Source organism: Serinus canaria, chromosome 3 (genome assembly GCF_022539315.1).
Source record: "Serinus canaria isolate serCan28SL12 chromosome 3, serCan2020, whole genome shotgun sequence".
In the NCBI taxonomy this organism is placed as follows: domain Eukaryota; kingdom Metazoa; phylum Chordata; class Aves; order Passeriformes; family Fringillidae; genus Serinus; species Serinus canaria.
The window spans coordinates 59,596,454-59,613,473 of record NC_066316.1 but is presented as its reverse complement, the minus strand read 5'-3'; the positions used below and the strand labels follow the sequence as shown (position 1 = coordinate 59,613,473).

Here is a 17,020-nt window from a genome sequence, read left to right as displayed (position 1 = left end):
GGCACAGCTGTGTGTGTGACAGCAGTGACAGAGCTTCCTCTCAGTTCAGTAGCCAAAGCTTCTTGTTCCAAGCCTCTTCCTTTGTACCTGGAATCACAGACTCTTAACTACAGCTATAACCACAATTATTACATGAATCCTTGGGCTGCCTCAAGCCTACAAGAAGTTTTTGCTTTATTTGTGCAGCTAAAAATTTAACCTTGCACTTTCTTAATCCAGAGCAAAGCTCCCTGTTATCTCTGGATACAGTATACTCCTGGACCTTGCTGTAGTATTATATTAAAGGCAAAGAATTTCTGACAGAGATGATACTTTGTACCCTTCAGTCCCAACATTTTTCTAACAGCTACATAAAAATCTGCTAAAAACCATCAACTGATTAAAAACACTAAAAATTGAGCAATGTACCTTACCAAACACATATTGCTAAACATTGACCAAGCAATTCTCACACTTCATCCTAATTATTTTCCTTTTTTTTTCAATTAGGGATATGAATTCAAAAGATCTGACTTCCCAAAGGCAGAGTAAAAGCTGTTGGGGTGGTTTAGGCACTGCTGGACTGGAAGAAAAAGGAGTTGGAGAACTCCTGATAAACAGAAATTAGTACTGATGCTAAATCAAGCAAAAGTGCTAACTGTGCAGCTGCAGTTGGGCACTGAGTATGCATGACAAGGTATTTATTTATCTATTTGTTGAAGACAACGCTATTCTTACTTTGCTGCTTTCTCGTGTACGCTGTACACGAGAAAGCAGCAAACCACTGCTGGTGGTTTGCTATTCAAAGTATGCTAAAAACATTCAGATTTGCTCCTCCTCAAATACTTCACCCCAAATGGTTTTAAGTTCCCCAAGCATGCTGGGGGGCCTATGGAGGAAACATTTTTAACACATTTTTATTGTCATCTTTTGGCCTTAGAAGCCTCCCTAGGAAAGAAGGCTGTAGTAGAAAGATCACAAGATAAAATATCTGAAATTTTCAAAGAAATCATTTCTAGTCTAACAAGATTGCAATCAGAGAGGGCAGGGAACAGACACAGAACAAGAGAGAATATTGACCAGCTTACCCTTATGTGAAAATATGACCAGGTACACACTATATCTCTGCATGCTTTTAATCTGCTGTAATACAAGACAGCTTTTAAGCCCAAAATAATAACCGAAGAAAAAGTTCAGAGCTTCAACTTTTTTAGGAGTGCAGAGGTGCCCATCCCTATGCTGCTCACAAAAAACGATGGCTAAAATTGTACTAAAGGAATTAATCAAGGCTGTCTATTTTTTACACATCCAAATACTAAAAAACAACACACTTCCTTTTTTTTCCTCTTTTTTTTCTTTTTTTTGCCTATTTATTTGGCTCTAAGTATTAAAATTCCCTGCCTGAACATTATTATTTTGAAACCACAACTCTGAGGCTGATGCAGGTTCATTGCAAAACCAGCAGCCCCCACAAAATAGCCTGTTGGCACATTGGAAGTACTCAAAGCTTACGAGCAGGGTATTTTTCTTCCCCTGGCAGAGCAGACTTACTGAGGAGTCTGGAATGACAGTCAGTGAGTCATGCATAGCCAAATCTGCAACACCACTCGCAGCGGGGACCTCGCTGTATCACTTACTGTAATTACAGCCTCCCTTCAGCTGGAGCGTTTCAGAGACAAAAAAAAACTAAGGTGAACTTTTAGTAATTCCAATGAAAAAAAGCACCCACACTAGAGAAGGGTGCTTGCACGGCAAATGTTACCCAAACATGTAGGAGTAAACTTTTAAAGCCTTACAGCTTTCAGCTCCTGCTTCACTAGTGCCAGTTACAAGACAAGAGAAAAATATTGGCAATAATAATAATAGTTAGCAGACTCAAAATGCCATTTGTCTTACTCAAAAACAAATTTAACAATTCAGCTTATCAAAGAGAAAGAACTTAGAGAACAATTAACTATTCCACTGTGCCAGACTTAGAACGCTGGGGTTCAGATTTACATAGCTCCTCTGGCACTTTGCTGACCAGTTCCATTCCAGTTTTACACAAAGTCTACATGTTTATAACATCACATCTATAATATATTGCATTATGCTCAGTATCATTCAGATTTGCACACACTCAAGCAAAAAAAGGGAAAGTAGATACTTAAAATATACAAAAGGCTTTTAAGTTTCCCATTCCTAATAGTCAGACAACCATGACAGCTCATACTCTGTATGTTATTAAAATAAAAAAGAAAGCCTGTATACAGGCCCTGATTTCCCTCTTTTATGATATTCACTCTATTGATTGAGCCGAGTTACTCTTGTTTGTATCTATTTTAGGGTCTGGCTGGCACAAAATAGAACTCAATAGATTGCTTGCCCTGATAGTGAAGGACATTAAATCAAATCTACACCCACAACATAAAACAATCTAAGTCACCTACAGAACTGGGCTTGTTGAAATAACGTTTTATCATCCTGACAGCTGGAGAATGGATGTCTAAATGCAAGAAACAGTGACCATGTCTGCACAATGAGGACTGCACTGAAAGAGCTTCAGCAGATCTAGGGCTCAAAAAATACATGCAAATTGAATTCACCAAGATTCTTAGAAAAACAAGATGACACGACTGCATTATAAACAATTGGCTAAAGTAGTAATCTGCAGCAAGGAAGTGATTTTACCTGTATTAGTGACACTCACGAGACTGACACTAAAGTACTGTATGTAATTCCTGCTGGGGGGTGAAAGAGGAGCAAAGGAGGAGGGCAAATGTAAAGATGGGTGCTAAAATGATGAAGAAAAGTATCACAAAAAGATTTTCAGACTGAAGACACAAAGGCTCCAAGAGAAACATTTGCTCCACCCACCAAGATAAAATTGAGTGGAAAGCTGACCATAGGTAACAGGCACTAGGAGGGCTTTTTAACGGGTTGGCAAGAGATAGGAAGAGCCAAAGGCAGGAGCAAGATAAATTCAAAGTAGAAATAACGTGCAAACTGGAAGATGGGGAACCCCATGAACCAGGAATCCAGAATGAAGGAAGCAGGAAATGTTGGGATACCACATCTTGTGGTCAGTAGATCAAGTTATTGGGATTAATACATCAGTAACCATCAATACATTAAGGGTCTGCCATATAGTCCATACTTACACATGCATGAAGTACAAAAGACACAAAAGCAATTCTAAATAAAGCAACTTTGTGCCTTGTTGCCTGTCAGCTCTACCTGAAGATGTTGGTAAGCACTGGACAGTGAACTTGGCTCAAATTAGAAGGCAAACCCAAGGCAGGAAAGATTTTTCTAATGCATTCAGATGAAGACTGTGCTCACGCAAAACCTGTAGCAGATAAAAATACTATGATGGTTTAGTAAAGCCAGCTGTAGTGGGATGGATCTTTGCTCTGCAGATAGTTCTTTCTGCTTTTACAGAAACAAAGCAACACATGGAAGGTACTGTCCGGGCCATCCATATACTAGCATCATGAAAGGTTACAGGGGTTAGGAACAACAACTGCTGTGACAGCAGGGGCAGGGACCTGGAATCCCTTCTGTAGAAGCAGATTGCAAATGAAATTGCAAAATGCTCCCCCAACTTAAGGCTGTGGTGAGTAATCAGCTTGTGAGTTTGCTGCTTGTACACTGAGCATTACATGTATCCCTCACAGTACTTTACTCCTTTATACTGGATTTCACTGGTTTTCAACTCCGTAAGTGAGTCACTGCTAGGAAAAGAAGGGGAAAGGAATGAAACTTTTCTCTGAAATAAAGGAGATGGAAAATGACCTTGGAAAAAAGCATGATTTTGCGCTTACTACTAGATTTCTTGTTGGCTTAAGATACCAACTATTAAGACTTCAGATTAAACTGAGCAAACATTTGAACAAAGTATCGGGCAGATTATTCCAGTAAGGAAAGAATAAACTCCACTTGCATGGTTGATCTGTAATGTCTATTATGGTCAATGTTCGAAAAAAGTGTATCTTGTGGGAAATTCACAGCAGAAGTCTGTTATTTCTCTACGCTCAAAGGACATCTGTAATTCAAGTTTCTTACTAAGAGATCAAACAGTAAGTGATTTAGACCACAGCTGTCTGTAGAAAACATCAAATATTTTATGTCCCTTGCTTGTCCCCAAAGTTGAACACATGCGACCACTACTAAATCTGTAAAGCCCATATTTACAAAAATATATATAAAATTAAATACTTTTGTTTATGCGGACTTATACAGCAACCCACAAAAAGGGGCACTTCTCCACAACAAAACCCAGCTGAGCCTGCCTGGTTTCACTGCCACACAGACCCAAGCAACAGCTGGTATCTCCCAGAATCAGATTCAGTAACAAAAAGCAAGATGGTGAAACTCAAGAGCTGCAGGTCCTGAGTAGCAGGTGCCACTTAAGAGAGGATACCTGAGGTGGCAGCAATCCTCTTTCTTACAACACTCTTTTCCAGAACTGGCCCAGGGTTTAGTTCATCTCAGGGAAACTCAACTCACTGCTCTCATTTTGCAAGTTGAGTACCAGCAAATGAAATGCAAGATTTTAAAAAGGCAAAGAAAGGAGAGGGCATAGAACTGCAGAGCCTCTGAGGAGGAGCAGCCATGTCCTAGGCTCTGTGAAATACTGGAGTCTTTCTTAAATTATCAGCAATATGAAGATTTACAAACTCTTTGGAAATACACAAAGTTAAACAGGCACTGGCTTGCAAAGCTTCCAGACTGAAACTGGTCCTCCAATGTAAGTTAATGCAGCGCACTGAAGCGGGAGAAGTGGTGCACATGCTGGTGAGCAAGCAGGGTGACTCACTGGAAACACATACAGGGAGCCTGTCACATGACAAACTGGCGCAGCACAGGAGACAACACGGAAGACCAGCATCCCAAATAGGAGAGAGGTATGGAGAGGAAAGCAGCTCGACCTCCAGTGACCAACACCTTCAGAATCATTTATCTATTACTCGGTTTGCAATTTAGGCTCAGCTCTTGAAAATGCCATGCAGCAGAAGTTTATTTGCCTCATGCACTGGTGTGTTGGTGCAGCTCAGTTACTTCTGCATGCACACTGCATGCATTCACTTTTATAAACCTATTCCTCATGCACTGAATACTCCAGGCTTGGTCTCAGCCTTATAATCACATTCAAAAAACATTTTTACATACATATGTTTGCATACACACGCACACATTCACTCACTCTTCAGGACAGAAATAGTTCTGTAGAAGACTCTCTGGATGGCATTTGATTCCTGAGGGTAAGCCCACACAGCCATATGAGGAGAATGTTATCTAAAACACCTACATGTGGCTGGCAAATATGACACAGGACCTGAGGTGCTTTCTGCCAAAGCAGATGGAGCAAAATTCCAGAGGAACCTAAATGGCACTGCAAACCTATGCTTACAGGTTTGGATTTTTCATGTACAAGGGTGACATACAATCAGTCACTGAAACAGTTATGGACTGAAACCTATCTGATTCGTTCTTGGTTTCCCCAGCCCATATAATAACAAATTTTTCCATAGAAAGACAGAAATTATTTAAAATTTTCTGCATGAATACCATGAAGCAAAGGAGATGACACCAAAATGCAAGTAGCATGACAGCCAATAGGGCATTACTGAATCTAAGAGGTTAAACCTTGAAAGTTAGTGAATTAATGCAATATGGAAAAGAGAGCTGTTATTAAAATTGAATTTTATATCCGGTTTGGTATTTTGCATTTTTGATTTCTCCAAGAAAGTTTTTAAATTCAATAAATATTAATAAATATTTAGGTAGACCACAGAAATCACCCACAACCAATTATGTATACCATACAGTTGCTACATTACAGCAAAATAAACATCTACTTCTACAGCAAAATAAAGTGCTACATTACAGCAAAATAAACTTCTCTATGGCAAAGACAGCACTTCTGATCCTATTTTATGCATCACTACTGTTAAGAAAATATTCCTAAATTGACAAACTTGGAAGTAATCACATTGAGGCTGTTCTGGATTTTAGCCTACAGAACCAATGGTAAGGTAAGCCTTTCTAAGAAAGTATTTCACAGACTCATTGTGCCTTTAAAGGGCCAAAAAAACCCACCTAGAACAGACAAGTAGCTCAACAATCTATCAGATCAGTAAAATTTTAAGTCTTACGAAGCAAGAGTTCTCGTATGCCCAAAGGGAAAAAAACAGGTAGGAAGAATTGCTCTTTCTTTCCTACGATGTCACTTTGTTTGGAGCACAGCCAACACAATGCTTTTTCCAGGAGGTACCAGTGTCATGCTTCCCTCCCAAGATAAAGCAATTTCTAATATGCACTGTTTTAAATGTCTATGAAAAAATTAATTCAACTTAGTTTCTCTATTAATCTTTCCAAAAGGGCTGCTTCATTACAGCTGGTACCATATTACATTGGCTTCCTAATATTCTTATCCCTGTTAAAATTTACAGAGTTTTCAAATTAGTGGTGAGATGCTAACCTAGATATTGAAAGTTGTTCTAATTTTGTTATTTTGTTGTTTTTTTTTTTTTTAAGACAAAATAAGCTCAATTTCACATCAGCAGCAAAATACAAAATCTGGACTGGAGAACTGGTCCACTTGCACACTCTGAAAAGCTGAATGGAAGAACTTATTTCCATTAAATATTTCAGAATTATATGGGTTTGGGCATTATTAGTATCATGCAACTCTGCTCATCTTGGGAATGTTGACAAAGAAGGAATGTAGTTAGAATAACTTGGGGGAGCGGATGGGAGAGAAATCCACAAAGACGTTACAACATTTCAGGAAAGTTTTGTTTGTTTGTTTCTAAAAAGACCAAAAGAAAACCAAAAGTGGCCATTCCCCTCCCTCTCTGTTCCCATGAAAATACTCCCAATCTCTTCCACTTCAGAAGTGGGAACAAACTGGGGATGCACAGCAGGAGGGAGTGGCTCAAACAGGACCATGGAGTTGAGATCCTGGTTAATAAAAACAGGAGAAACAGACCTAAGGTTCAAATTTAGACTGGCACAGCAGACAGGCAGAGAGGATTCAGGATTTTTATTTCACGAGCTAAGTGGCAAATGCCCATGGCCTGGAAAGCTGTTCTACTGCTGTGGTGGAACTCAGGCAAACTAACTGTGGGAATCCTCTGCTCTGCACAGCTGAAGCATGCACATTTGTTTGCTATAATTACGGAAATGAGACCACTTTTCCCATTTACTTCCCCTTCTCTTAATCCCAAACCAGAAGAATTTGTGAAGGATTGCTGTTATTTGCTTGGCAATGTCCCAGCTTACCCGGGAGGCTGTCCGCAGAAGCAGCTGCAGAGGAACTGGAATCTCATAGATTGCTGCTCCTAATGGTGTGGCATTAGTACAGGAGACAAGTTTCTTAAGACACAGAGAGGGACTGTGCTCATGTATCTCAGGCCTCTAGGGGCTAAGAGTCTGCTGCTTAGAGCTGCAGACTCTTAGCGTCCAGACAGCTACATGTAAAAAAAAAAAGGGAACCAATTCTAACAGATACACAGATCTTTACACAGAAGTTATCCCAAGGAGCAGGGAAAGCATTTTCTTAACTTATCTCTCCACATCCATTGGGAGTTTGGCAGGAGTTATGAGAAGCAAAGAAATACCACAAACAATAGCAGAGAAGTTTTTTGATTCTGTGACTTCTTGAAAAAATATACATATTTTGTATTCCATTGGAAATGGCCAGGTCTGCAGGGCCCTTATAGGTATAGCTAAGATGACATCAGGACTTCAAGTGAGGCTGATAAATAACATTAGTCATGGAGAAGGAAGTACCTCAACCAAAGAGAACTTTGTGGTTCTAATATGGAGTAGGAGGTATTTTTCAGTTCACTCCTTGCTTCTATTGTGGACTCTTGGTGTGATACGTCACAGTGCATGTTATCTTTTCTCCAGGGTGACCCACTGTACTGCCTGCTATCTTCTTTTAATCAGACTATAATCTCTTTGATGACACACACTCTTCCTATGTGCACATGGAAACAGTATGCCAGTTTCAATAACTTCCCAGTTTCAGCTGGCTTCTCAGCATTATTAAAAGTCCCATCTTTGTCAATGGGACCTTTGTTGACAATTTCAGCAAGGAAGAGGCAAGAATGAATGGGCCATAAAGACAAAAGTCAGTCCTTTACACAGAAGTCCCTCTGGTCATTCCTATGGAAAAGCCAGCAGTGACTTCTGCTTATATCAAACGTGCTGTGAGGCACCTCCTAGTAGGTACTCAGCCCTCATGTATGTGAAACCGGCTTCTTGCCCGTTATCATTTTCAATGACAATGCTTTAAAAAGTTTGCCTCATTATAACCTACACCTTCCTCCAGTTTATCGCATTAAAAAAAAAAATTTAAAAAAAAAAAGCAAGTTACAAAGATACAAAGTAGTAAACGACATGAAAATTATATGAAAATCGACGAACAGCATCCCACCGACACCCTGATCCGAAAACCACTGACGTCCAGCGCCCCCGAGGCCACGGGACGGCACTCACCGCTGAGAGCTACAAACTCTCCCGCTCCGAGCCTAAAACCGCACCGGCCAGAACAGCTCGGGTTTAGCACCGACCACACACCCGGGCGGCCACGGGATTTTCTTGGATACAAGCGCCTTAACAACAGCCGGCGGCTGCTGTTTGCACTCGGCTCTCGGCAGACCAGCAGAACTCCTGGGGTTTCCTCGACGCGCGGACCGTATTACAGTGCGAAAAAACCCAAACCAACTAACCAACAAAGAAAAAACCGTTTGGAAGATGCGGGACAGCGCAAAAACCGGCAAACCCTTTAGCCCCGGGGCCGGAGGAAACACCTCCCGCGCAACAGGTTCGCGCTGAGCCGGCTGCGCGCGTCCTCCGCGGCGCGGCAGCCGGAGCCGCCCCCGCCGAGCGCACCTGCCGCGGGCAGCGCCCTTTGTCCCTCCCTGCCTGCCGTCCGCCCGCGCCTCCACTCACCCGCCGGCGGCGTCCCCGGCCCCGCCGCTGGGGTGGTAGGCGGTGAGGACCACGCCGCGGGAGCCGGACCGCCAGCTCATGGCGCTCGCCTCCGCATCCCTGGGTCTGGAGACACCGAGGCGGAGCAGGGCGGCCCGGCTGCGGCCCGGCGCGGCCCAGCCTCCTGCCGGCAGCGCAGCGGGGCAGGGCCGGGTGACGGCAGCGCTTCCTGCGGCCCGGCGGGGCCGTGCGCCTCCTCCCGGCCCGGGAGCCCCGCGGGCGAGGGCGGCGGGAGCCAGCGGCCGCCGGGAGCCGGGCCCGCGCCGTGCCGCGCCTGCTTTACAGCTCTGTGCCCTTCCTGACGCCGCGGGCTGTGGGAAACCAGCGTCCTCCTGGCAGGCTGGAGGTTGTGTGAAGATGTCGCTCAGACATCCGTCAATTAAAGAAGAGTCGCTGCCCTTTCGGCCCCCGGTCAGCTGCCACGGGCGAACTGCCGCGCCCCGAGGCTGCCGTGTGCGGCGCGGCGATAAGAAAAATAAAGAATGTGTTCAGCGTTTGCTTTGTACATGATGTGTTTCACTGAATCGCAAGAGTATTCGGTGATTGCTTTAACTTTTCATACACACACCAAAACAAAAGTGTATTTTTTTTTAAATGACAAGCTCTCGTAACAAAAATCACAACCAGGGATAATGTCAAGCAAGGACACTGTTGACTGAGTTGCCTCAGACCTTCTGGGCCTTAAGATGCCATTGGCTCCACGGTCACACTCAATCAACCAGCGACAGCCAGAGGAGCTCAGCATTGGGTCAGCCTTTTTGGTGGGCAACTCCTCCTCTGTGCCTCGGCACAGGCTCTGATGAGATGGGACTCACTGCCTTGGTATTAGTTTTGAATTGGTAGGCAAGACCTGTAACGCTACACCCAAACACGTTTGGTTTTTCCCATGGCAACATGTAAGTGCACATATGCTATTGATGTTTGTAATTTGTGCCCTCGTTCACATATGCATATGATTTGTCTGAATTATTATCCGTTTGTTCTAAAAGTGAATGGGTCAACTTCACTTGAGATGAGTGTAATTTGCACTGTGTTTACTTTTTTCCTTCTAAAACAAACAAATCATGCAACTGCTTTGTTTGCAGTTAAAATCTGCAAAGCTTGGTGCTGGGCTCTGTGAGGCATTCTGAAGTGTGTGGGTATGGAGTTCTGAACCTTCACTCTTTTAACCTTGTACCTAAATTGGAACACTGCAAGCAAGGTTGTGGATGGACCACACAGTTTTCTGTGCAGCTGTTCTGCACTGCAGAGCTGCCATGCTGGAGCAGCACAGAAATCTTGTCCTACAACCACTATGAAGTCAGTCCCAGCAGAGAAGCAAACAGGCAGAACTTCTGGTCATGTTTGAGCAAGATCAGTTTGTCCTCCAGAGTCCTTGATATTTACAGATGGTGACTTTAGAGGGATCATAGTCATAAAAACAGAATCTTGCCACCGATGATCGACTTCTACAGAGTGCCGAACAGGAAGAAGTCCCAATTCCTTTAAAAAGTGTAAAGTTGCCATTAAATTTTTGAGAAGAGTCCCAACTTTACAAGCACAGGAAAACTTGGATGTCGTTAAATAGGCCAGCTATTACAGAGTTCCCTTTTCATTTCTCACACACCTGAGGGTCACGTGCTGCCTTACTTTTAAAATCATATGAACTATTGAAAAGAGGGTGGGTTTTGATAAAGCATGCCTCTTCCGTGGTTTCTTGGATGTTTTATCTGTAGGCAGCCAGCCAAGATGTTTTGGTTTTGTATTGTTATTTTTTAATCAAAATTTTCACATGAAATTTTAAAAACCCAATTTATTAAAAAGACATAAGTAGCAAAAAATACACTATGCATATAAATTAGAAAAAGGAGCAGGTCAATTTTTAACTATGTGATTCTTTAATTTTTTAATATTTACAATGCATAGGAAATAATATTTACAATGCATAGGCTGCCTCACCTCCACAGATGTTCTCCTTCTGCAAAGGGAATGGGTAAAAGAGAAGGCAGAGCAGCTTCAGCAATAGCTTAGTATGATGGTTACAACAGTTCAACTAGCAGTGCGCACCTAAAGCACTGAGACAAATTGTCTGCATGTACCTACACACTCACAAAAGCAAGGACATGAAACCACTGCAAAACTTGGGACTGTGAAAAGATTTCACTGTACTCCCACTGCAAAGCTATTGCACTCTCTCTACATCTCATCCTGTGTCCCAAAGGCAAAAATTAGCCAAACTTCTCACACAAGCATGCAACCAAGACTTCTGTTTTCACAGCTCTCATTGGAAATACATCAGCATGAGGTGAGAAAACATCCTATTAACGTATGTTAGCACTCCTGTCTGCTGGTGCATTTGTCTCTTTCTTTAAATGCACATGTGGTTAATTGTTAAACAGCATAGGCAGAATGCAAAATTATTTCCTGAAGAACCCGGTTTTTTTCCTTTTGAACTAAACCAGAAAAACTAAACATAAATACCAGGGTCCTTAGGACCTGGCCTTGTCTAAAGCTTCAGCTAACTGGTTGCATGCCAAATACCGCACTTAGTTATAAAACTTCCTTTAAAATATAAATAAAATAAAACAGAAATAAAAGATTTAGAAAATTCCATGTCTAATGAGTGCTTTCCAAAGCCCTTTGCCCAAACTATATATATCTATTAGGTGAAATAAGAACAAAAATGTAAACTGCTTTTTCTTTGATAAGCATCTTTAAACACAGCATCATTAAGGAAAACCCAACATGCTGCAGCCTCGCTGTAAAAAAGAAGAGTGCAGAAACAAGATGAAGTCAATGTGACTTCACCAGGGGCTGCTCAAGAGACAATCTTGCTGCAAATGGAGTAGGTGAAGAACCTGCCTTGTTTGGGGTGGGGGGGAGATTAAGAGAGGCAAAACCCAGAATGAGTTTGTACCAGTCAACTGGACAGTAAGAAGTAAGAAACCTTGAGAAAGCTTTTATAAGCATGTAGCAAGGAATGTGAGAAAAGGAGTTAGAAAGAAAAAAAGGTCCTATTAAAAAATGAGACTAGGGATTAAATTAGTGATAAAACCACAAGAGATATTGATTCCCTTCTTACATCTGTCTTTATTATGATGCACTTCAAACATAGAAGTGAATTTAGGAGCTAACTCTAGACACATTTTCTTTCTCTACTTGATAGGATCAAACCCACCAGCAAGGTTTTCTTTGAGTAAATGATTCCCAGTTTACACTAGACACAGACAGATAATTTTGACCTACAGGTGTATTGTTGGTGTAAATTGACAAAAAATATCGCTAGTGTCTCTCACTGGTATATCTTCTGCCTAACTCTGATTAAATAGTCATTAATTCCTTTAATATATTAATAGTCATTAATATTTTTGTTCTTAATAAGGTCCAGGTATACTTATTTGGAAAGTAAGGTTGTTCATAGAGAAGAGAAAGCTTTGGGGAGACCTCATTGAGGCCTTCCAGTACCTAAAAGAGGCTTTTTAAAAATAGGGAGAGGGACTTTTCATATAGGCAGATAGAGACAGGTCAAGGGACAATGAGAGAAGGCAGGCAGGTTTAGATTAGATGTTAAGAAAAAAATCATTACTCAGAGGGTGGTGAATTGGTTGCCCAGAGAGCTTGTAGATGCCCCATCTCTGGAAGCATTCAAAGCCAGATTGGATAGGGCCCTAAGGGACTTGGTCTACCTAGTGGCATCCCTGTTGGTGGTAGGAGGTTTGGTATTACATCATCTTTAAGGTCACTTCCAACTCAAAGTGTTCTACAGCCCTATAATCAACTAGGTAAGAACACACCATTTGAGGCTTATAGGTTTATGTGCTAAAAGGAGGATATCATTGAGAAAGGAGATTACAAATCAGTCTATCTTGCTACAGAATCCAAGAGTCTTTGAAGGAGTTTAAATATTTAGATTAAATGTCATGCACTGCCTTTACACTCAATATACTCAGTCATCAAAGCCAAGCTAACCATGCAGGGTTCTCATGCTTAGAGCTCTTTTTACAAAACAACTGCCAAAAAGAGAACTTCTCAGCAGTGCCATCCTTCATCACTGCTTTACAGGGTTTGAATAGGCATGTGTTCAACATGTGCTTTTGACTCTTCACTGCAAAGCTATTTATTTTCATTCTAAAAATTTTCCCAAATAAAAAAATAAATCACACTGTTTTTCATATTTTGTATAAACATATGATTATTCTTTTTAAATATGTGTTAAGTGATTTTTCACATTCCATTTCCTAATGATATGTTAATTATCAGCAGATAAAAATGCAACCAACTGAGAAGAATTGGCTAGAGGAAATAGTAACAGGTCAGCTGACAAATTTAAATTCACAGGCTGACTTCAATGGCAGTAGATGGATTTGTTCCCACTGAGATCTAGAAATCCCCACACCCAAAAGCATTTTGACAACTACTGCAGTGCTAAAGTAGAAGTACAACTGGATTTTTAAGCATATTTTTAATGCAGGGGAGTTTCAACCTTTCCCTTCTATTATCTGTTCTATCATTTGCTCAGTTGGGTTTTAAACTGAGCGGAAAATGTCTGACCAGCTCACTCACCTAATTCACATTGAAATAAAATGGCAGCACTTCTGTTGTCCAAATTATATTTCCAGGGTTCCAGCCAGAAGCCAGGAAACACATTAAATGGAGCATTGTTTGTGTACTGTAAGATGAAATCGAACCCTTATTGCGCTACACATTTCATGTGTTGCTGTGCTCCACTACCTAAAGAACAATCAAGAGGTGATTGTAGGTGAAGAGTGTTCTGCAGCTGTTAATAATCAATGCTAGGAATAATACAAAAATGTAGATTACAGGTACTTAACTCTTGATGCCTAGAGCTAGGCAGCTGATTTTACATGCCATTAGAAATCCATGAAAGAAGTGATCTTTTAGAGGGTAAAATCCTCTGTCCTATGTTAGACCTCCACTTCAGCACATAAAGACAAATCCTGTGCCAAAATTGTCCATTTATTTCCACTGACTAGAAAGGCTGGCTATATGAGTAGGTAACATGCAGATGTGCGCATCTGTCTGATAAACTTCTCCTTTAATGCTTCTATGTTGCCCTTCAAATTATGGAAGATGCAACATCCAGTTACAATGTGCACCATATGGCATACACAGCGTGGAGTAGTCGGTAGCTCAAAATGTTCAGTACTGATAGGTAGGAGGTGTTTCAGATCATCTTACACATCCCCAAATGGCAAAGGAGGCGATGAAGTCACACGTGTACACAGAAAGCAGTGATGCTTTCCTAGCTTTCTGAGTCTTCACCTTCTTCCTCACTGCCCTCAGCACACATAGTTAAAGAGCTGATGATTCGTTTGCCATAACAAAAACAAAAGAAGACCGCAAGAAAAGGGAGTAACAGTTCCTAGGTTGTTCACTTTTCTCGCAAATTGTTCTAAAATGTATCTGGTGCACTCTGGTGGCTGCCTTGGTAATTTTTAATTCCATGACTTCGCAGAAGGTGAAACAGGAACCACCAGTGCAGCTTTTGAGATTATCCATATGAAGACTAATGAGCACGTGCATTTATTCTATTTAATCCTGTTTGGTTTTTCTTGAATGCTTTCTCTGGAGGAATTTAGATCTTGCCCACTGCTGCCCATCTGTTTACCTTATGTAAATCACAGCACAGGGATTGAGCGGCTGAGGTTCTCATCTGCCTTATGTTTTTACTCATGGTCAGACAGCTGCTGAATTTTACCCAGAGAGGTATATCTGTTTCTGTAGAAGTAATTTATCCACATCTATTTGTAGTGTGACCTTGCACAAGCCCTCATATCAATTCTTGCTTCCCTTTCCCTGTAACAGGGAATCCATATAAGAGGGCTGATAATATCTAGCTATTTATGAGGAGTATAGACCATATGTTCAATTACATTGAAAGGTACCAAAAAATGCAGAAAATTATTTCCCATTACATCACTAGATTTACTTTCATTTGGTGCATGATTTAATAGGGATAAAATGGCATGGATTTCTGCATCCACAGGCATAGAAAACAGATGATAAATCTAGTGCACTTTATAGAATCTCCACATGAGGCATAGGACTTTCAGAGAAAACTAAAAGCCATAACTGATGTTTCATGCCACTTTGGGAAACGGGAATTCACCATGAGTGTTGGAGACTAAGGGATTTTCATTGGTAACTCTGAATGGCCCCTTTTTCTTTAACTACTACTGATACAGCTTTAATTTTATAAATCATGACTTCACATATGTCGCTAATTATGAAAAGGTGGTTGTATTTGCCAAATATAATCACCTTGCCCCTTCTTAATTCTCCCAAAGTATTATCTAAATGCGGTGCACACTGAATGGATTCACTGCAGAGGTAGATACACTCTACTAGCATTTGAAAATGAAATAAAGATAGATAAAATAAAAAGTTTTGAGAATGGTATCTCATTTTTCTGTTCAATCATGTTCTGCATTTATCCAAGGCAGCTGTATAACCCTTAAAAAAGATTTTTTTTTTCTGAGTTAAACACACTTTTGGTTTTCTTTCAGAGGGAGATCTTCCATCCTCCTGACTCTTTGCTGACTCTTTCTGCATCTATTTCAATTTGAACTGATCTTTATTGAGCCTGAAGACCCTGAACTCTGTAGAGCAACTGGGACTTTGTACATCACAGATACTTTCTTGACTGTATCACAGGCACAGTATTGTGGAAAACATCAGCTTTTACATGGCTGCTTCTCACATTAGTGAGACTGATCTGAACATCATGCACTGTCTGATACACTTGGAGCAGCCCTGCTGACTGGCTTGCACATCAAAGCACACAGAGGAAGCTCCTTCTGAAAGGTCTCCTCAGGGATTTGTGCTATGCTTCTGAATGGAAGGGGGCATTTACTCTGTTGTTGAGAGGCTGCTGTCATGAAGGCCAGAAATCCTGGGTTTGTCTCTTCCCTTGGACATTGCATCCAACACCAAACCAACCGAAGAGGCAGGAGTGAAGAAGACTCAGGTAGCTAAACCACCCCCCCCCCACTTTATTCCTTAGATCAGGAAATAGACCCCTCTATCCGGTATCTGGGATGTAACAACTGATGAACTCACCAGCTACAGTTTCATCAAGAAAGATGGGAGGGTGCTAGCAAATGCAGAGAGCATACTTGGAAATAAATATATGATTAATTACTTTACAGACAGGCTGTGTCCATTGCTCGGGTTCTGTGTCACCATCCCCACCCCCCATCTTAGATCAGGCTTCAGTCGGGTTTGGGATAGTTTTTTTCAGCCTGAATCTGGCTAGGAAGTTGAAACCATGCTCTCTCCCACACATGTTAACTAAGTCAGTCAGCACATTGACTGGGAGCTCTTCCCTTCCTTACCCTTCTAATTTTGCTGTTGCCTGCAGATTTGATCACAGCTGAAGTTGTAGCACAAAAACATCTGGTAAAATAAAACAGAGCAGCCACAAAGGAGGAGAGTTTAGTCAGTCAGAAAAGCTCATGAAAATTGTGACACAATCCTAAGCTGAGCAAGCCAGAGCTATCCAGAAATGTCATTATGCACTGAGGAGAAATGCTTCAGAACAAAGAAAGGAACAATTGTATGAGTCATAGGCTGTGAGAAAGAAAACCACTTGTCTTTAAGGGTTGAAGAGTACCCAGTAAAGCTTCAAGTTAACACAATGCAAAATATTCTTAGTTCTTTCTTGCTGACAAAAATATTCATTTTGCATCATCTTCTTTCATCCCAAACAAATATTAGAAAAGTGTTTCTTTCTCTCACATTTTACACTGCAATCAAATTCAGCCATTCTTAATACAGAATATTTCAAGATGTCAGTCTTATTTTTGCTATTTTGAATGGAAACAATCTTCTGAATTCAATATGGATTTTTAAATGGTTCATATTAACTCAGAACAGCATTTTCCAGAAATATTAAGTCCAAAAGAAGGCCACCATACTTTAACCACATGTCAGGTCCCGACTACATTTTAAGATATGCCACCTTAATGAGACAGTATCTTTTAAAACCAAATATCAAATATCTGCAAATATCATAGACAAATCAGAAAGAAGGAATGAAGTTCCCACATGGAAGGAATGA

At 41.1% G+C, this 17,020-nt stretch overlaps 1 protein-coding gene across 2 annotated transcripts in view; it reads right to left on the bottom strand.

The window, feature by feature from the left end:
- Positions 1–9,096, bottom strand: part of ARHGAP18 (Rho GTPase activating protein 18) — a 67,380-nt gene extending 58,284 nt beyond the window's left edge. The window contains exon 1 of one of the 2 annotated variants that reach the window (XM_018916688.3): positions 8,923–9,096. In XM_018916688.3, coding sequence (XP_018772233.3) covers positions 8,923–9,002 — 80 coding nt within the window. In that variant the 5' untranslated portion in view covers positions 9,003–9,096. The remainder of the gene's footprint in view (positions 1–8,922) is intronic. The other variant, XM_009092311.4, reaches the window with a different exon arrangement.
- Between the last annotated feature and the right edge of the window lie 7,924 nt (positions 9,097–17,020).